This window comes from Vicugna pacos, chromosome 12, assembly GCF_048564905.1.
Source record: "Vicugna pacos chromosome 12, VicPac4, whole genome shotgun sequence".
In the NCBI taxonomy this organism is placed as follows: Eukaryota; Metazoa; Chordata; class Mammalia; order Artiodactyla; family Camelidae; genus Vicugna; species Vicugna pacos.
This window is the reverse complement of record NC_132998.1, coordinates 41,976,559-41,999,115: the sequence shown is the minus strand read 5'-3', so window position 1 is coordinate 41,999,115 and position 22,557 is coordinate 41,976,559. Positions and strand designations below refer to the sequence as shown.

The following is a 22,557-nucleotide window of genomic DNA, read 5'->3' as shown; positions in this document are numbered from 1 at the left end:
GATAACATTAAAAACATAAATAAAAGTGGCATTAACTATGGACTGATATTCAACTACAGAAATTAAAATAAATGTAATTAATTTTTAGAGTTCATTATGTTGATCATGTGTAAATCAAAACTGACAAAATGATTGACTTTTAAAAAAAATACCCCATCCACTGCTTTCCCTCCAAAGGACAAAGGGAGCAGAAGAGGAAGGTAGCAAAGAAGGAAACAGGAAGACCTGCTTCAGTGACTGGACATGGGGATTTAATTGGTTAAGAAGTCCAGATGCTAATACTCCTAATAATCAGCCATTCCTTTTGTGTCTTGGTGACGTGTATCCTCATACAATGTACATCAAATGGAATTTTTTGATTTACGTCAGATATTTCAAAGTTTCCATTTTTGAATTCCCCCAGTCTTATATAAGTACTACACTGCCTATTTTGTTTGAACGGTATAATGTTTCCCCCAACATCCAGGGCTCCATGATGCAAAATGTCATTTTGTCGATCTTCCGTTCCAGTATTCACTTTAATTTTTTTAATTATAATTGGATTTTCGAATATAATCACAAAGACATCACCTGTTGAAGGTGATTTCCCCCAGAAGTATTCATCAACACTACTGTAAGCCTTGCTTGCATCGTAATTTTCAAAAACACTCATGTTGGTGTATAGACTTGCAGGAGGGTTGTCAGGGATGTCAAATAACTCTTCTTCAAAATCATCATCCTTTAGCTTATTCTCAGTTCCTTTATATGATGAATAATAACCCATGTGCTGAAAGAGAGATGGTTTAAAACGAATCACATTTTTCTGAGCCAACAAACCCCGGAAATGAGACAATAGCCAATCACAAGGCATTTCTTGATAAAACATTAATAAAAAATGTGCCAAACGTGGGAGATCATGAGAATGATAAAGTTTTCCAATATAGCCAAGCTTAGAGAACTCCAGGGTTACCCAGTAAGTTCCTTCTAGGGATGTAATGACTTTCTTGATGGCAGTTAAGAAATTTTTTGAACACCGAACATCGTCTTCAAGCATTACATAATAGTCTGAAATATTGGCACAAAAATTAATCAAAAATGCATAATCTACATTTTGCTTGGAACGAAATCTGACTCTATCTTCTGGATCATTGTAATTTCTTTTAAGGCCATTCAGGATTGGGTAATATTCCTCTGGAGCATGTATAACCATTAATCTTCCTGCAATAATATGGTGGGCAAATTTCTGTGTAATATCCTGGACCATGACCTCACGCCAAGATGAATTAAAGTCTGCTAGGTGAACCACCACTGAAATTTCCTTCAACTCTTCGTAGCTCGATTGCTCAAAAATTGACTTGATTGTCTCAAGTAAATAGTTTCCTTTTTTTCGTTTCACTGATGAAAGTCCAATTGTAAGAAATCCTGAGCAAAAGAATTGAGAAGGAAGACAAATTACATATGAAACAAGTTTTGAATAACATAGAAAAAGTAAGAAAAAAAGTTCTTTTCCCCTTAGGCCTGCTATTGTATCAAGTAAATCTAAGTGAATGATTATGTATAGAACATTTTGTGATTAAAGTATTATGCTAAATATATCAAGGCTATAGTACTCGATACATAATTCATATTTTCTATGGAAAAAAATGGCATCTTAAGGACAATGATGCATGAGCCCTATTGCTGTAAATGTTTGTTTATGAAATAAGAAATATGGTTTAAAGTGTTCAGCTTAATGTTCTCATATATGGCCATTAGAGAAGATAGATATTTGAATAATAGCCACAGTTTTTTTTTTTAACTTGCAAAAGGAGAAGAGAATTCATCCAGTTAAGGGTAACAAACTAGTCTCAAATGATGAAAAAGAAAATTAAAGGCAACTCATTCTTTTAATCATCTTTAAATTTTTCATAGAAACATGCCATATATTTTCATTTTTCTTTGATCACTGTTATTATCTTGTACCAGAGGAATTTATAATTGGACTTTATAACTTTATTTTGAAATTTATCTAGTATGTTAATTAGAATGCAAACAATATCAAAGCTACTAATCAAAGCTGTATTACTGCTCAAACGTATGGTACATTGTTCCAAGTCATGAATATAATTGCTTTCTTTATTGTGAAACACATTTTATAGTAATTTTGGCGAAATTTTTATTCAGATACTTAAAACCTATAATTAGAAATTAGGTATTTTGAGAGAATAAAGTACAGCCCTTTGAAATGGCAGCTCACCTCTGACAAACGTCAGATGTCTTCTGATGGAAATATTTCCACTTTTTAAAGCTCTGATTCTCACCATGACTCAAAATTGAATAAAATTTCAGAACCACCATTTGGAAAATGGGGAAATGTTTATATACACCAAGATTACTGTTTTAACATAGACACCTACATGATTTGATTTGTGTGATACTGGAAGAAGTTCCTTCCGAGAAAAATCTGTTTTACTAGTCTATCAGAGACGTAGAGCTTTACACGTTTTGTTGAAATACCTGGGCTTACAACACTGACTTCTACTGAAAAACTAATGTTATCTGCTATCATCAAACTCAAGCCATCAGCCCTCACTGATGCTCAATAACAGCCAATATTTATAGAACATCTTCTGCATAAAAGGCAGGAGTCTGTGTATTTCACCAGTAAAATGCAGCTTGAATATTCAAAACAGTCTTTTGCAATAGCAATCCTGCCTTATAGATAAGGAAACTAACTCACAGTGAGAGACGGTAACTTGTGCAAAGTATACTACCTTGTAAGTAGCATGGTGCCAACCTTCAAACTGCCCTGTTCTTATCTATCTTTATATACAGTGGTTATCATTTGCAAATCTCAAACTCCCAAATTTATCCCTTCCCACCCCCTTTCCCCAAGTAACCATAAGATTCCTTACTATGTCTGTGAGTCTGTTTCTGTTTTGTAGATGAGTTCATTAGTGTCCTCTTTTTCCCTTTTTTTTTTTTTAGATTCCATGTATGACTAATATCATCTGGTATTTTTCTTTCTCTTTCTGACTTCTTCACTTAGAATGACGATCTCCAGGTCCATCCATGTTGTTGCAAATGGCATTATTTTATTTAGACAATGTACTACTACTCAGAGATTAAAAAAAAAAAGAAGAAGAATAAAATAATGCCATTTGCAGTAACACGGATGGACCTGGAGATCTTACCCTCTGTTTTATATTGCCTCTTTAACATAAAGCAGTTGGTATATTGCTAATACACATTTGTAAACTTAGCATGGAAAGGAATTAGTAATGTTTGAACAAAGGTGGTGTAACAGATGGAGATAAAAAAACAGTAGCAGTCTTTGCAGCTAGAAAAAAGTTTAAGAGCAGGAGACATTTGAAATGGAAGAAAGAAAGGTCTAAAGAAAGCTGAATCGTTACAATTTCCTCAAGCTGGTGATTACAAACTCACTTGCATAAACACTTCTTAACAGGGAAGTGCCTATAGAGCACTGAATAGTTTCCTCCAAAATTTCATGTCTACCTAGAACTTCAGACTGTGGTCTTATTTGGAAATAGTCTTTGAAGATGTAATTAGTTAAGGATCTCAAGATGAAATCATATCGAATTTAGATTGGGCCCTAAAATCAATAACCAGTGTCCTTATAAGAGCAGGAACAGATGGAGAGACACAGGGAAGGCCATGTGAAGGCAGTGGCAGTAACTGCAGTTTTGTTGCCTCAAACCAAGGAATGCTGACAGCGACCAAAAACTGGAAGAGGCAAGGAAGGATCCTTCCCCGGACATGAGTAGAACTGGACTGGGGAGTCATTGCAATTTGTGAAGAAATACTGAAACATTTCTAAAAGGACACATTATATCAGTCAAGCCCATAAACTGTGATTGCAATACAAATGAAGCGAGTTATCGCTATTTTAAAACAAAAGATTTGATTGTTCTTGCTTTGAAAAGTGTACTGATACTTACGCTTTCTTTGTAAAGGCATGCCAGCTAAGTAGCGATAGGTGACATTGATGGCTCCTGAGAAATTAGATAAATCTTTGAAAGTATGTACATAGCGTTCTGGATTCGGTTGATGTGTGGATGATTCCCTTATAAGTTGCTTGTCTCCTTCCTGAATGCCAAGAAGGAGGCAGAGAAAACAAATAAATAATAGTTGGTCGTGGATTAGATAGACTTTCTCTTTACACAGTAAACATATGGATCTGGTATGTAATATGGGTATTATATAAATCTCAGTTACTAGCACCACAAGCTGTAGATCATGATCTTTTACCTGAATTCCTACCTAGAGCCTCTGCTTCAGTCTCTCCACTATATTCTACTTTTTATACCATACTTACAATCGCTTTTCTATAGCATACATTAAAAATGGCATTCTTTTGATTAAAAAAAAATCTATATGAAAACTCCCACTGCCTTCATGTTAAAATTCAAATTATTTTTTTTGCCTTCTGTAAGTTGTAGAGTTTAACAATTTATGAAATTAAACCCTGGACACTAATTTTCTTATAAATGGACTAATTGACTATCCATTGAATTCCGATTATTTTAAATTCTTTACACATAAATATTTTCATCTTTGTGTCTCTGAAAACCTATCTTATAGGTTTTATAAACCTATAAAATATCACCAAATTTTCAAATAAACACATGTAGGATTTCCAAAAGGTAATGGGAGATTCAGTTTAACATCGACTACTTTAATAGTAATGTAATGGTCCATAGTCCATAGAGTCTAGAAGAAATAGCTATAAAAATCACAGTAGTCACAATACTGAATTTATTTTACCATTCTGTTCTTATGTGATATCACATTCTAAAGGAAGTGCAGGATATTGATTATTTCTTTAAGAATTCTATCTTGAACATGCACGAATCCAGACTTTTTCTTTGAAAAGATAGAGTATATTCATCCTGATTGAAGGACATAACAGAATATAAAAGGAAATGAAACTTATATGGAAGCACTTTATTAAAATCTCAAGAACAAGCTTCTTTACACTTTTCAGCATAAATAAATAATGCAGCTTTCACCTGAGTCAGCCTTGTTGGCTGCTTTCCAGAGGCATCTACCTGAACAATCAGGCGCTCCCTGGACACCTTCTTTCTGTAGCTACTTGGCTGTAGTGTATTTCTCAGTAATAAGACAAAGCTTTATGACAATCATTTTCTGGATGGGAATGCAATTCAATGGACTAGTTACAGACAAAAGACATACCCCAGTAGCTACTTTGAAGATGCTCACAGCCGAGAGGCTAAGTCGATTGGGCATGCAGGGTCTCTTCTACTTAGTTTGCCTTGTAATGCTATTTATCTGTTACACTGAACTTGCCTTTCTTTCCCATTGAAAGGCACATATGCCCCTAATATGTGAGCAATACACTAAACTGTTATTTGCCCAATATTTTGGGCCACTGATGGATTTTCTAGCCAAAAGAGTAGAATATATGTGATGAATAATTCCAGAGATCTTACTATTGTAGTTGTTTCTTTGATTTCTCTGAATTATAACTACTATTTCTCCCTGAAATAAAATAGACAGAAAAAGAAAAACTTGCTAATATCTCTGCTTAGAAAATTGCATGCATTGTGGCATTTTGGAGTCAAGAAAGAAAGTCAAGTCAGATAATTTTTGAGAAATGAAATAAATACAGATAAAAGGGTCAAAAAGGAGAAGTATTAGAAAGAAACCACATTGTATCCTTGTAGAAGGCCGGTTTTCCATGGATATTAAACACTTTCAGAAGAACAATTTTAATGTAATTTTACATGGATGATTTAAAGAATATTTCAAATACATATTAAGCCTTGGGATAAAATTTAGCTCAAAATGCAATTTAGATAGAAAACATCATCTAGTGATTAGTGAAAAATTAAACTAATAAAAATACTGTTACTGAATTTTCATAAGGGGTGCTTGTATTTAACAACAATTTTAATTCATTTTTTCTAATGTAATGTAAGTATTTTAAAATAATATCAATTTTTAAAGTGAAGAAGCAATCTGTTTTCTGTACCTGGGACGATTTGCAAATCTGATGAGATATATGGCCACTATAGCCTGAAAATTGTCATTGAGAAAATATTCTATAGTAAGAGCTATTTCATTAAATCACACCTTTTTAATTAGGTAGCTAGGACCAACGTTTAGACAGAAATGTGTAAACAGAGCAATAATATTTGATCTTCTTATGCATGTATACTCTTACTTTTTATACATTTAGTAGTGAATTTAAAGAGGTTCTATTTCAAAAATATATAAGGATGTTTGTTGCTTACAATAATCTTTTGTCTGTGTAACGTGAAATACTGAAATTGCACTTGAAAGTGTCTCATAAAAGCATCCTGCCAATACCGTTTTTTGATTTACAACATGCATGCGATTCACTTCCACCAGTACACACAGATGCAAGAAATAAATTTTTTATTACAAAGTTAGATCGTTAATCAAGAACTTCTCTAGTTAGTTTATGATCTTTAGTTCTATAAAGAAAAAATAGCTAGATTAGCTGGGCCTTGCACTATTGTCATTAAGTTTCATAAGCCTAATAATCAGGTTAAAAAAAATCCAAAATGCATATCGTTAGTAAGTTTTTCCAGTTTCCTATGTTTACCTAAGTCATGCCTAGTCAAATTCTACTAACTGTGCTGACTTCACCCATTGTGAATTGGCTGTGGATGGTAGAATGAAGAGTCCAAAAGATTAAGACCTGTAGTTGAAAGTAAAAGGCCTTGGCAGAGTCAAGATCTAGGACTCTGGCAAAATTTTACCATCAAAGGGCAATGCTAAAGGAAGCAAGATGCCTTACAGAAGACCACCTAAGAGGATCTGTACCAACTAAGATCATGTGGTTGGTTCACAAGATATATATCCTACCTAGCAAATAAATAGTAGGTAGTTAATAAGTCATATTCAATTAATAAAATACTTTATTGGGAAATGGTCTTTATGACTATTGTCAGATTCTCTTTAGCTAAGATAATAATCAAAATTTTCAGCATGATTGCACGATGAAAATTATTTTCCAGTTTTCTATCTGTCCAAAGGCTTTGATTTTCTGAAATATGTGAACAAGAATAATTGCATAATGATTGGAATTATCCCACATATCTTAAGCACAATCCAGATAGAAAAAGTAAATAAGCAATAATGTCCATATTATTCTCATCAGACATGAAATTATGTCATAATTATAACAACAATAAATAATAGAAATAATCAGGATCTATCCTTTTGCATACTCTCATAATTTACTTAAAAATTCATTCATGAATTATCTACTAATTTTATTTTTTAACCTACTGAATAGTTTTCACATTAATACTTTTAGTTCCTGAGGTTCTATATTACTTTTCAGTGAATATTAACATGGTGGTCACTTAGGGTTCTTCAAAATCCAAATGAGATGTCTCACATTGTAATACACTATAAGTTCTTAACAAAATAGTACAATTAGTATCATTAATTAGACAATGGGATTTTGAAAATTTTAATAGTATAGAAAAGTAGAGAAAATAAGGAGTAATACCTTTAAGGAAATTTTATGTATTACATCTGCAGTTGACACTTGAGCAACACAGGCCTGAACTGTGCAGTTTCACTTATAAATGGATTTTTTCAATAAACACATAATACAGTACTATACAACCACAGGTTGGCCGAATCTGCTGATGCAGAAGCATGAATATGGAGAGCTGACTGGAAAGTTAATACCCAGAATTTTGACTGCGTGGAGGGTCAGTGCCCCTAACCCCTACATTGTTCAAGGACGAAATGTACTTCAAATTAAAGCTAAAAAGTTTCAATGATTTTACATAATATTAATTCAGATGGGGTGATTAGCCTATTTGTAATTAGATGTACATATTCGAACCACTGTATGTATATGTAGCATCAAAGAAAACATTGCAATGTAAACCAAAACAATTGTAATGTTGGTAATATATAGTTAATAGAAGAAGTAGCCAGATAGAAAATATGCATGTTATAATTTTGCTCAAACTAAAGTTATTTCAATAGCATGGGATTGAAGTTAGGCTACTAATAGACTGACTGGTTTGACCTAAGACTTATTTTGAACAATAAAAAATCAACCTCCAAGACTTACCAGAACATAGCTATCTTCAATGTACAAGTTCATAAACAGAAGTAAAATGACAAGAATTCCCAAGAAAGAGACTGTAGAACGTTTTCGCAGGCATCGCATTTTATCTAGTATTTCAAAAATATGTTTCACTTGGTGAAATTTAAACATTCTCTCCTGTGGAAAAGAGGCACAGAACTACTAACAATTAATTTTATATGCAAATATGTCTTCATCATATATATTGAAAGCCACACCTTTTATAAAATCTCACCCTTCAATTGTTTTAACCAAAATTATTTCCTATTTCACAATAAAGTTGGCACAGATAATTAATACATCAACATGAGGATAATGCAGTGGCTTATACTGATGTTGAGTAAATAAAATAAAACCACAGTTATTTCTGAACAAATCAACGTTGGTAACAGTAATGTAAGAAAATAGTAAGTCCTTTGATGAAAAAGAATAAAAATAAAAGAGAAAAGCAAACATAAAGGTCACATCTACCTTCTCATGTCATAATGTAATGAAAATGGAAAAAACTAGAAGTTATGGGCCTAATATTGATCTTGGGAGTTAGGGATCTTAGGTGCACTGAAAAGAATATTGGGGAGGGAATTCGGGTGAAAGACAGAGAAGCACAAAGGAAGTCAAAGTTTTGGGGATGAGTCCACATGTATATTAGAGTTACAATCGCTTTATTTTTCCAGTAATTCTTGTTAAATCAGAGTAAGTCCTGAAGTGGCATATTGACATTGCCTTGCTTGATCTACTACCTACAGGTCTGGCTGTTTATAATGATTTCAGACTGCAAAAAGGCAACACCAGAGTCAGCGAGAGTAGTGGAGGCCTAATCATTTTCCTCTTCACTCTACTACATTTTGTGATGTCCTTCAACGACAAATTCATTTAGATTACTGATCATTTATATATATACTATATATATATATATAAAACACACCTGGAATGGTCAAAAGACTAGTTGAATCATATTTTGTCTAAAGTCAACTATAATCTGGAAATTATGCCACTTTGAGTTAAGTACTGGGTCTTCCTGAGTTCAGCTTTATGGTGAAGTATTTTGGGCATAAAGAACTTTAGGAAAAAAAAACTGCACCCCAAACCCTTACAACAATGTCTAGGACAGAGCTGGCTAACAAAGTCCCTTCAATGAATTAATGCAAGAAAGCATTTGTGAATCCTTATAAATTGTATGAAAGAGTATCAGGAATTGGGAGAAAAAAATGTTCTAAGAATTAATGCCCGTTCCTTTTGGCCATTTTTTCTTGTTGATTTGTGAGAGATTTATCAAATACATGTGTAGAGATGCACATATATACTTATCTTTGCTTATGTTGAAAATGTCTAAATATCTTCCCCAAGTACTTCTTGTATTTTTTTCTTTGTTTTCTCTCTTTCTCTTTCTCTCTCTCTTTCTCTCTCTCTTTTTTTCTTTCTTTCTTTCTTTCTTTCTTTCTTTTTTTCTTTCTTTCTTTCTTTTCTTTCTTTCTTTCTCTCTTTCTCTCTCTCTTTCTCTCTTTGTTTCTCTCTTTGTTTCTCTTTGTTTCTCTTTGTTTCTTTCTCTTTCTTTCTCTCTCTCTCTCTCTCTTTTTGTATGATATCTGCAGTACAGTAGTTTTTTTTTAATGTCAAATTTATTTCATGGATGTGGATTTTTTGTATAATGTCTTAAAAATCCTTCCCTATCTTAAATGTCATATGGGAAGTCTCCTTTATTTTCTTCTGGGGTTTCTGTTTGTTTTTCATAGACAGATTTTTTTAATACACCTGCAATTTATCTTTGTGTCTTATATTATGTAGTGGAATGATTTTATTTTATTTCTTCCATATGGAGAGCTGATGGTCTTCTACCCCCAGTGCACTGGCATAACTACTGGTCACATTACCACTTCTAATTTCAAGGGTGTGGGGAAGTATAATCTCCTATGTACCCAGAAATAAAGAAGAACTGGTTAATGGTAAACATTAATGTTTTATACCACACCACATGGGGAATCATATTTTCTTTATCTTTTTCTCTTTTTTTGATTTGTGATGACAATTCTAGAATAAAGTCACTTTATAATTTGCACTTTTGGGTCAAAAATGTATTTACAGACTCATCACTTATAACCTCTTTCAATAAGAAAATTCTTACATAGCACTTTTGAACCAAAACATTACAAGTGAAATGCTGTTGTCTGGTTCTGTATTCTATACTGTACTATAATCTGATCTTGATTCTATAGATAAAACAATCTTTTTCTATTTGTAAAAGATTTTTCTCTGGATTTGGCATAGGATAAGGCACCCCTTTGTGTTCACTGCAGCAGTAACGGGCATAAGGATGCCCAGCAGGCTTAAGAAGCAAAATTAGAGCTATGGATCCTCCACCTTGGTGGCTAATTTCAAGAGAATGATGATCTCTTAGGGCTGCCAGACCCCAACGAGCCAGAGGGGTCACTTACTGGGTGCAGATTCTGGATGCAGCTGAGATCTGTTCTTGCAATTCTTGTGAGTCTGAATGCCTGAGGCAAAAGTCTCAGAGTCGTCTGAGAGGGATTTTTTGGAGTAGGATCTAGTTTATCTGATTATATTCAGCAGCCAGTCCCAGAACTCTGGTGCTGCCCTCAAGGACATCTGTACTTTAGGAGGCGACAGATTCAGGTCCAGGAGAGGATGCCCCAGGCACACTGCGCATGCACACGACTAGGGTTTGGGTGGAAGGGAGAGGTAGAATTGAGGGGATCCAGGACCTACCCTGGGGGTACCCTGGGTTAGTAGGAACTTTATGTTACACATTCCAGTTCTGGTTCCAGATAGGGCTGAAATATGGACTCAGGTCTGTAAGCATGAATATACAAGCACTGAGGATGGATGTTCCAGGGATCCATGTTGGTTGAGGGACTGGGATAACGGTGCACATTCTGATAAATTTGAGAAAGGGGGACATCTAGTAGAACGGGTGATTTCCGGAGAGATTCTTAGCTGCAGAGTCTAGTTCTGGGAAGGACAGCACCATGCTGGTGCCTGAGCGCAGGCTTGAGTGTTGGCTGGGAGCAGAGATTTCAGAGCCCATCAACCATGTAGCAAATCTGAGCCCTCAAGTCAAGCCACTGCTGGAGGAAACAGCCTGGTAGTCTGTGCACAAGTGCCTGAACTTCCCATCGTGCTCTGTGTCTTCACCTCCACCCAGATCCAGCCACCTCAGTGTCAGAGCTCTTAGAACCAAGACTCCACATGGCCCATGGGTTTTTCTCACAGTTTGTCATCAGGAATTATTTCAGAATGCATGGGAAGGGGTTTTCGTCACAAATTTGTTTAAAAATGAACAAGTAAAAATATTTTAAATGAGTAACAATGGAAGATATCTGAATAGTTTGTGGTATGAACAGACTGAAGCCATTGACAGTGTTGCCCTAAATGCATATTTGGTGATATACAAGGGAGTTTATGATCCACGTTAAGTAATAAAATGGGTTAGAAAAATAACAAAAAAGATTTTAATCTGAATTTTGAAACTACCAAGGATTAGAATCTAATCATACGTGAGTGGCACAATATTTCTAAATGTCAGTTTGGACAGACTTGGCAGTAGCATGAAACACGTGTATTCCCTCTGAGTCAGCAATTACACTTCTCAAAATCTGCCCGAAGGCCAAGAATATATATTTGTAAGCAAATACTCAGCTTAGGTATTGCAAAGCATTTATATTTGTAAAATAAACTGGATACAATCTGTAAGAGGTAACAGTTATCTCAGTGCAGCAATCCTGTTTATATTTTTAAAAATTTTTAATTTTTTTAAAAGCACATATATGGATTAATATTATTTAAAGTTACTTTTAATTTTCAAAATTATCAACTGTCTGTTGGAAAATAAAACTACATTTTATTTCCTGGACACAAAAGCATAAACACAGAACTTTTTTCAAGGAAATAAGATTTAAAGACATATAATGTTTTATGGTTATGTCTCTGGGTGCTCTGAGTGTTGAATGTTTTAAGTTGAATATAAATGCTAAGTCAAGAAGTCCATTCTAATTCTATTCCTTTGAGACAAAGAGAAAATGTAAATGATGTGATGCAGACTGCAACTGTTAAGTTCAAATGTAGTTAGTTACATATAAAGATAATAAGAATTTCTATTAATATTTAGTACATATTTCTAAGCACTAGGAAATACATTCTGCATGGGTAACTCATTGAACCTTCATACCAATGCTCAAACTTTAATAACTATGATTACACCAATTTTACAAATGAAGAAAAACAAAGCTTTCCCGAGGTATCACCAGTAGGGATGATTCCAGTTACTAAATCTTAGAATTACTGTAGAGTCTGTGCTGTTGGCCACTACTGGTAAACGGTTTACTGTCTACTCATATAATATTTTAAATATATTGTTTCCAGTAGACTATCAACATATGTGACAATAATTTGTGATACTGACCTGTTGAATGAAATAGAAATAATATAATGAATATAAATTTAACTTTCTTAGCAGAAAGCAACATTTTGATTAAATCTACATAAACACACAGACAAATATAATATGAGGAGGTGAGAGATATATAATGTTTTGAGTGGTGTAAGAAGGGGTGAAAACAATGTTTTCAACGATAATACTGCTGTGCATCCTGTATTGACACAAAATAGAACAAAACAGTAAGCACAGCAGAGCTTGGGATGTGATTCTAAAGAGCTGACAAAATAAGAAATGAAAAAGTCCTTAAAGAATAATAGTGGCCACCCAAGTTTTAATATCCAATCCTCCAAAATTCATTCAAAGCAATCAGAGCACAAATAAACCTTCTACAGTGTGTACTCACAGCATAACCAGAAGAAACATAACAGTACAATGTTCGATCTATATATAAGCAAAAACAATAACCACCAGGACAAGCAGAACTGGCCGAGGATTCCAAATCAGAGCAAACGGAAGATCAAAAGACAGAACAAAATATGTGTCATTTATTTAAAAACTACATCAGTCTACCCCATAGAAAAACAAACAAAAATTAAAAAGCTAACAATCTATCCAAACTCCTCTTTCACCTCAAACATAGAATCACATGAGTCCAGATAAGTACAAACAAATATTCAAACAAAAGAGAAAAGGAAAAAACAGATCAATGTCAAACAAATTTACTGACAAGAAAACGCAAATAGCTGATTTCAGGTTGAGGGGAAGAAACTGTGAGATTAAACTATCCTTTTGTTGTTCCATAAAGTAAGGAAGCTCTCAAAGATTAGTGGAGTCACATTTAAAGGACACAGTATTGAGAAAATCTGAAAAAAAAAAGGATGATTTTAAAATCATATGACTGTACAAACTCTAAACTGTACAAAAGAAAGATACATGAAACAAAGTAATTCATTAAGGCTAATGAAAAAGGAATGAGCGAAGTATTTTAAGCAAGCACCATGAGATACCACAGTTGCAATCCTGATAAAAAATGTCAGTGAACATAGGCCATAAAAGCATAATCTTACACAACTAAGGCCACTTTATAATGCTTTATGCCACAATTCTCAACAAAATACAACTAAATAACGCTATGAACAACTTCCTAAACCTGAAATTACAGAAGAGTCAAGAAGTCAAAACTCCTAACACTAGGAAACTTTAACACTCACAATCCAAGATAGGTCAAGAGGCCAAAAACGAAACGTGTTCCTCGAAGGTAATGGGTTGATTATTACAGATTAGTTTTATTTAGGAAAGTGATAATGTTTATTATCATGGCTTGAGTGAATTATTTTCTCAAGTTGATGTATCATCTTTATATACCCTAAATGTCACCAGAGATTCATCTGTTAACAACATATGTTACAATATGCTTTATCTTTTGCACGTACCATGGGAAGCACTGAACATGTTTTGTTTAGCAGCTTTACTGCAAATGTTTTCAAAAACAGCTCCATGACCACTGCTGTTTATAATACAACATTGTTGATTCCGCATACAGTTATGGAAATAAGAACATTTAATAACCCACTTCCCCACCCCAAATGTATGCAAAGTTGTCACATCTAGTTCAGTAAGACCTCATCAGTTTTTGTTCAGGGCAGACACAGGTGAGGTGCTGAACATTCATATATATGAAACTAATAAAATCAAACTTCAAATACATAACTATTTCATATTATTTTGATGTGACACCATACCAAAGAATTCATTTTTTAAATGGAAGGACACAATTTTCACTCTATAATTCTTATCATAAAGATTATTATATATGAATATGTGGATAAATATACTGACATATGTCTATTATATATTCATATACTTCGCATACAAGTTTGAAATTATAAACAGTGTAGCAAATATTCCTGTACATTTATACACACATAATTATACATATATAAATAGAGCTGTGGTCACTAACAATGAAACAGGTAAATCAGTGAGAAGATACTATTTTTTCTCAATATTTAATACTGATGCTACCTGAATTTTATCTTCTCAATTTACAAACCATCATCAAAGAGGATGCAAGCCCATCTTGGTAATCTCCTTTCCCTTCTGTATAGTTCTTTCCCAATGCTCCATCCAGCCTTCTCTTCTTTTCTTTCTTTGCAAACTTTTGGCATTACATGAACTTTTCTACAAACACTTTTTGAGCAAAATTCAAAATTTAGATTTTCAGCTAGGACTTCTTCCTGAATTTAGTTCCAGTTTTTGAATAATGACTATTAGCTCCATGTAGATTTCCCTCTGACTACTCAAACACAAGGAATCTGAGACCATAGGATTTTCCCTTCCAGCCTGCTCCTCCTGTGAGTCTCATTTTTGGCAGGCCTAGCTTTCTAATCTCCTAGTCACATCATCTGAAAAAATATAATAACAGTTACTTCCTGCTCTCCCACAGTCAGAGAGCCCTGTCTCGAGTCCTCAGTCTCTCACCTGCCACCATTTCTCTCATCCAGTTCTCACTGTCATTATTGGAACTCAGGTTAATACTTCAACTTTGACAACAGCAATAGATCACTGGTGGTTTTTCCTACCTGTACGCTGTTCATAATGTTTCTAAAGTATCAGCCCCTGAACCAAAGGCGGGTTTGGAAGTAGCCTCTGGCGTCCCTCCCTCCGCCCCGCCTCATGCTTCTAAACCGGAAGTGGGGGGCCCGCACTGGAGGAGACGGCAGGATGCGTTTTGAGCCCAGGAATGTTCAGAAGATGCCTGCTCCGCGAGGTTAGTAGAGGAAACGTAACAATGGGGTCCTGTTGTGCTCCCCGGCATTAATCAAGATGATAAAACAATGCCCCATGGTGAACCTCCTGTTAGCAAAGAGGCACAGCCAGCTCAGCGCTGGGCAGAGCTCAACCAGCAGGTGCATTCAGACCTAGACTTCCCCTGCTACTGGAACCCCAAGATTTATGTAGGGAAAATTGTGCGGAAGACAATTCCAGCTGGTCCTGTTCAGTAATTCTCTTCGGGAAAATGGGGGAAAGGAACCTAGTATCTCTTCAAAGGCATTTCATGTATTTACTTTTCAAGTTCCAGAATTAGTTGCACTTTTATTTGTACTCTGAAAGCGACACTAGGAAGAAAGCTGCAAAACATCTGGGCAGGTAGAAGAGGCAGAGGGTCTGGACAGTTCTTTTGATTCAAAGCTACAGGTTTTACATCTATCCTGCCTGATTTCTGCTCCCCACTCCTGAGGTAAAATAACTGTTTTGCAATAATAAGAGCAGTTTTATATTAAATTGAAAAAAAAAAGTCTTTTCCTACAGGAAATAACAGAACTGGAGTCCACTTTGGTGGGAGCCCTAGTGCTTCAGGCATTCTCTCCCTTTACCTCCCTATAAGCTGTGTATGCTGAGGTCATGCCAATCACCTAGAGTCCAAAGAGGATCCAAAAGACCAGCAGAGAATATACTGAGGGCCCGCATCACCTTTCTGGACTGTATGAAAGGCAGAGACCTGGCACCTTCCATTGGAGGACACTGAAATTTATACAGGCTGTGACTTTATCCAAAGTCACATAACACGGAGAAGCACATTGCAAAGCTGCCACTACTGTGAAGTTTGGATTGCTTGAAACAGGAGCTTCAGCAACTACTGCAATAACTAGAGGAAGAAATACTTTGAAACCTTAGCATTTTCATCCAGAGAGTTTCAAGATGGCAACTTAGCGGATCCACGCTGCCAACTCCAGTGTCCTCTTTCTAACCTTTAATAATCTGAAAGTGCTTTCTCCTAATGTTCTACTTATATGCAATTCCTCATCTTTTAAAAGTGCAAAACAGGTGATCACAAAGACTGTTGACCAACTAACTTTATCACTTTGAAGCTCTATAAGGCTGAGTGTCTCTCTGTTTTGGACTCATCGGAGTGTGAGTGGTTGTGGGGACACAACTCCACAGAAATGGGCGACATCTCTTCTTCATAAATGCAGCTCTTAAACTGCTGTAACTCTACATTAAGTGCCGGTGGGATGGGTGACAGTCTTGTAGACAGTCCAGGAAAATAGCCGAGGAATTAGATTTGCTTGGAGGATGGACAGGTGAACAGAAAGGATTGGGTAAAACTTAAGCATAATAATCCTTTCCGGATTGGGGTCCAAAATCTTTGATGAACTGCTGTGCGCAAATGAACAAAATGTAGAACAGCCAGTCAAATAGGACAGTACCTTTTTCAGAAACAAATGTGCATACATTTATAGAAAGTTTCTATCCTACAAGTCTGATGCACCTGTGTTTTTCAGGTCTTGTCACAGGGTTGAAATCACCTAATCTCCTACCTCTGAACAATTTCAGAACCAGGAGAATTTTTGAATGCACCTGGTTGAACCAAAGGAAGATGGCCTGGTCCTAACAAGACTTGGATTTCCTTGGCAAAACCTCTGGCTGAGGCCAGATCCGAGCTGCGGAAGGTAAAATTGCGTGCAGATGGGGTAGTTCCAGGGGAGCTGTCCCATTTCCTAACACCAACATCAGCATCCCTGTGTCTGAACATAGCTCCTGAGGAAACGTAGCAGATCTTCATAAAGGTCTGTCGGACTCTCCTTTGGAATTCAACGTTGAGTGCCATCAGCCCTGTATCAGAGCTTAAGCTGAATAACGTGGAAGTGAAAGCCAATCTGTATGTTAGTTCTGGAATCCCTACTTCTGTTTAGTGAAATTTAGGAATCAAACCGTTTACAAGCACATAGGGCAAAAAAGGATATTATTTGGTGCAGCACAGTTTGTTTCTCAGAGACCTAACTACAAATTGTTATGTGTGTGGATGTGCTTTGCTACATAATCCCCGTTTCCTCCTTAAACTAAGTATATTCTGGGCATCAGCTTAAGAAAAGTACTACCTCACATTCTAATCTTCATGGGTTTGCTCTTCTCTTTCCAATGCCCACATTTGGGAATTTAATTTTTAGGTCACCAAAATGTTACATTCTTGACGAAGATTTCTCTGAGCCTTGTTTTCCATCAGAAATTATTTTTTCACTTGTTTGAACCCTTATTTTATCTACACTTTTCTTAATTTACTCAATACTTTCTATTGTCTTATTTTCCTTTGGATTATGAGCTTCTTATATGTAAAACATTTTTAAAACTTCTTACCATATTATTTGAATACTTAGTGGAGTGTTTTTTAAAAAGATAGCAAACAACTACTATGCTGCGTTTTTATTTTTTTAATGTGCATTTTTGCATTGTGGAAATCTTGGACTTGGAGCTATGGGAAGAACTATCAACCTGTGAATATTTGTGTTTCCTTCCCACAGCACAGCACGTGTAAAAGCTTGCCTAAAAGCTTCCCTGCCATGACCCAGACCTACACTGTAGTTCCTGGACTCTTTAGTTGCAAAAGCGCAATGAGCACATCAAACTTAGCCTTGTCCATTATCAGAGCACCATGGACTCTTTTTTGTTTGTTTTATAATTTACTTGAGAAGTGAGGTTAATGCCACTTGTGGTTAGTTTTGTTATTTAATGGATTGAAATATTTTATAACTGAGATAAATAAAAATCTTTGGGGATATTTAAGAAATGTAGCAGAAAAAAATTTATATCGACACTGTGGCCACTTAGAAGACCAGTAGCAAAATAACTAGTTTGCACTGGGGAGTCTCAGACAGATGTAATCTGGTCTGTTTAACAGAATTCAGGTATGGTGAAAATTTTAGAAACCATGCAATTTGGGGACAGATTGTCTTTGGACCTATTAGACTATTATCTTTACTTCCTTGCATATGTGCATACATATGTATAAGAATAAAGATTCTGTCATTGTAACACTATGAATATCTATTATTTACCTCAGATCATTGCTCACAGAGGCAGATAAAGTATTGGTTGTACAAACTCTTTATTATATTTCTTCTTGGAAAGACACTGTGGGGGAATCTGTGTGCTAGTTTTCATCAAGTCAAGAAAAATGTTCATTTATTAAAGAATTGATGCTGATATAAAGTGACAAGTGAATTATTATCCAGTAGAGCTGTTTGCTTAGAGTGCATATGTTTGTGCATGTTATCATGTTTCTGGAATGTTACCTGGATTATATGCAACAAACTACCAAATGTTAATGAGCTCAGTTCTCTCCCTCCAGCTCTTTAGGGTAAAATCACACTTCCCAATGCAAACTATTCCACAGCCTGTATAAAAGGATGGAAAAAAGAAAGCCATATTCCTGTCCATCCGAATGAACGTGGCACGTTAATCTCCTCAAGGCACTAAACTGTAATTTGTATTATATTTAATAGTCTATTTTTAAATCAACAGAATGCAAAAGTAAATTACATTCCCCTAATCACACGGGCTTGTATCCAACACTCAACCTCGCTTCAGGGAAAGCATGAAAGAAGTCTTGCAGTCACCGGTTCATCTGTCTGCCACGTGCCACTATGTGCATCTGACCTGCTTGGCTTGCCTTTTTTAACGTTTGCCCAATTTGTTTTCTACTGTGCTTTGTGGAAGGCTTCACATGCCCTCAGGGCATATTCAGTACTTTCCAATGAACAGAAAGGATGTTGCTGACATAGCAAAAGCTCCAGGAAGCCACGGAAATGAAAAGGGTCTTGCAAAACATGATTATCATTACCTTTTGTACAAAAAGCTCAGGTATTTAGATACTGACAGGAACAAATGTAATTGTTTTCTCCATCTGAGATTTTTTTTAATGTCTTAAGTTGTAGCTGGAGGTGGTAGCAGAGTGGAAAATGATAGAGACTAGACTGTTTCATAGGGTTCACAATGATGACCAGCAAGATTTAGTTTCTGATTCCTTTAAGCTTCAATGCAGATAGAAAATGTGCAGCATTGACAGACTGGAGGTTTTTCTGCCACTGACTATAAAAATAGTAACACTTGAGATGAAGACTGGGAAGAAAGTCTAGTCTTTTTCAACACTAAAGCTAAGATATGCACTTTATTTACCAACTTCTCTTTTAGAATATCATTATATTATAGATTTCTAGTTTCTTTCCAGTGATCTGGAAAAGGCCTGAGTGGAGTGGAACCAATAAAAAGCAACACGGAACTAACTACTTTAGAGAGAACACAGTAGTTAGTGCTAAGAAAAGTTATAGTCACAAAGGCTGTTTTAAGTTGTGCTGGGGGAGAAAGGAATAATGATGGTGATGGTGATACTAACTCATTCAGAGGGCTGTGATGCAGATTTTATTTAATCTTCCACAAAATTCACGAGGTAAAATAAGAATATATTTCTGATTATTCTCACATTACAAATAAGGAAGCTGAAGACTAGATAGATAAAGCAATGTGCCCATGGAACAACACTGAGCAATTATGCTATATAGGTATGATAAATAATGGGTCTTCTTTCTAAATCTCTAGCTTTTTATGCATTCTAGTGTACTCAATGAGTTTATCAGAGAGATATAAAAATTAGGTGCTTCCCAATCAAGTTAAAATTTGGTTAAAGCAATAATATTGAAGATTCCTATTTCTATTACTAATAGAAAGAGATAATACATAAGATGATTCTTTTCCCCTAAGGGATTGTGCAAACATTTATGCATAATTATTGGTATAGTACAAAAGACTATAATATATTGTCTCAGTAAAACTGCCACACATTTTTGTATAGTAATAGAACACGTAAACTTTAAGTTGAACTCAGTATCACCAAACACCAATTTGAGTAGATATGTATGATGTATGCATACATGTATGTTGGTATTTGAATGGTATACTGTTAGAATACTAATTGTTTTTCCCTTTAAATAAGAATTGTTTTTATTAAGCTTGTTATTAAATTCTAAAACCAGAAGGAATAGGTCTATTGTAGATAGTTCATTATCAATGTATCCATCTTTTCTTTCAAGCACAGAGTTCACACTAAGTACCAGGTGTCTGTGCTAGACACAATGACTGCAGTTTCACATCCTGCTAAAGTAGAAGAGAAACACAAATAAACAAACCAAAAAAAACCTCACAGAGGAGGTACAATAAAAACACATGATGTGGTCTGAAACACTTTCTTGGTAGTTGTTATCAAGAATTTTTAGAAACATCATTAAGTGATTGTTTAGTCTGTGCTGCCTTAGATGTTAAATACTGCCTTTGTCCTTTCAGCATTTATTGAAGCTTTATTCTGCACATGACATTGTACTAGGAAGAAAAGATTAATACGTGCATGTTTTTACAACTGCCATTTGGTCAAAGTAAGTGGAAGGTAGATGTGCCAAAATTAGATCCGTGAAGTGTTACAAGTCTGACTTTGGAAATGTGCACAGATTATAGTAGAAATAGAGACCAGAGAAAGAAATAGAGACCCATCTCCTTGGGAGGAGATGTCTTCAGGAAATATCCCATAAAGGAGGTGACAGCAGACAGGGAGTGGGATAAGGGTGGGGAAGTTTCCAGAAAAAGGGTACAGCAGAAAGCAGCATGGAGAGTGTAACATTTCTGTATTCTGAAGTTGTTTCTTTTTTCTTTTTTCTCAAAATCCGACTATCATCTAAGCAGGAAAAGTACAAATTAATACCCTACAAGTATCTTGATAAATAAAGTGAGTAGACTGGTTTCAGACTTCTATTCCATAATAATTTTACTTAAAAGGAAGATAATGAGAAAATATCTTGGAACTTTTGAAGGAAAATGTTATTGCCCCATAACTGCAGATCAAAAAAGTTATCCTTATTTTCCATAGGTAAAATAAGGCTTTGGAAAATAAAACACAAGTATTTTTCTTTTAAAAGATACTTAAAGATACCTGCTAAGTCATTTTAGAGATGAATTAAGAACCAAGAATGGAGAGATGTGCAGTTCTTTGACTTAGTTTTGATTCCAAATTCAGGAAACCAATTGGACTTAGGTATTCTCATGTTGATTTTGAATCTGAGCAGTGAAGTTGGACTTTGTACTAAGTACTGCAAAGTTCTTTTGTACCTTTGAATTTTCTATATTCAAGAAATATGTTAATAAAACTGTATCCAATGTCCAAATAGAATACATTGCCCGTTGTTTATAGTTACCTGAAGCAGTAACAGGATTTCTTCTGTTCATGGACTTGCTTACAATGGCTGTAACATTTACAAAGCTTGGCGTTTACAAGGATAATTGCCAACAAATTTTGGTTCTTGTTTATTCCCATCAGAAAGATAGAGCTGAGCTGAGTAACTTAAAACTCACTCCTATGTCAAGAAACTTGAGGAAAGAATTTTTTTTCTGTATCTTTAAAACTTTTCCTGAATGAAAATGTCCACTATCATGAGTCAATAAACCGCCTATTATCTTACATAATATTATCTTGTATCTAAGATCTGTATTTATTCTTCATAAGAATACTTATTCTTAAATACACATAAAATTTTATCTATGTTAAAGTGCATAGAGAAAAAGATAAAAGAACTACAACGACATATTAACATTTGTTGTCTGCACTTAATACACATATGGGTTGGTTGTTACTTTCTTCTCTATATGCTTCTGTATTTCTTACGTTTTAAAGTAGGCATATAATATATTTAAAATAATATATGTGAAAAAACCTAAAATTCTACATACATTTTAAAAGTTACGCAAAAAGTGTGAAGCAAAAATACTAGGAGGGATTAGTTCTGAAGGTAAAAGTCCTTTGTGTTCTGAGCCTAGGAGTGTTTCAATTCTTCTTTTTCTTTTCATGTTTTGTAATATTATTGCTCATATATGAATTTTCTGGATGATATAATTTTCACTTTTATAAAGACTCTTATAACTGTACTCACTGTACTCCAGTATCTAAATGGACAACTTAGGTGATAAATGTCTGTATTATAGAGCTTCATTGGTAAATAATTTCAAGTTGACTAGAGGTGCTAATTTAGACATAAGACAAACATCATTAACCATCCTACAACTTGCTCTTGGTGAAATTAAAACAGTCATTTTCTACAGTTAAATGCTCAGATGAGAAGCCTGTAGGCATCTGTGGCCGACAGCCATGGTATAATTACTATTAAAACATGTATTTTAAAGTCTCAATTCCTTTTATTCACCTCATAATCAGAAATCTTAAAAATGTCTAATATGTCAGTTTCATTTTTTCCAATCCCCATGCTCT

At 34.9% G+C, this 22,557-nt stretch overlaps 1 protein-coding gene across 29 annotated transcripts in view; it reads right to left on the bottom strand.

Annotated features, from left to right (window-relative positions):
- Positions 1-229: 229 nt before the first annotated feature.
- Positions 230-22,557, bottom strand: part of MGAT4C (MGAT4 family member C) — a 338,576-nt gene continuing 316,248 nt past the window's right edge. For 11 of the 29 annotated variants that reach the window (XM_072973280.1, XM_072973281.1, XM_072973283.1 and 8 more), the window contains 3 exons: positions 8,063-8,236; positions 3,918-4,065; positions 230-1,401 (listed from right to left, as the gene is read on the bottom strand). In XM_072973280.1, coding sequence (XP_072829381.1) covers positions 260-1,401; positions 3,918-4,065; positions 8,063-8,236 — 1,464 coding nt within the window. In that variant the 3' untranslated portion in view covers positions 230-259. Of the gene's footprint in view, positions 1,402-3,917; positions 4,066-8,062; positions 8,237-14,495; positions 14,876-14,951; positions 15,201-22,557 lie in introns of those variants that run through there. The other 18 variants (XM_072973289.1, XM_006197876.2, XM_072973290.1 and 15 more) reach the window with 12 other exon arrangements.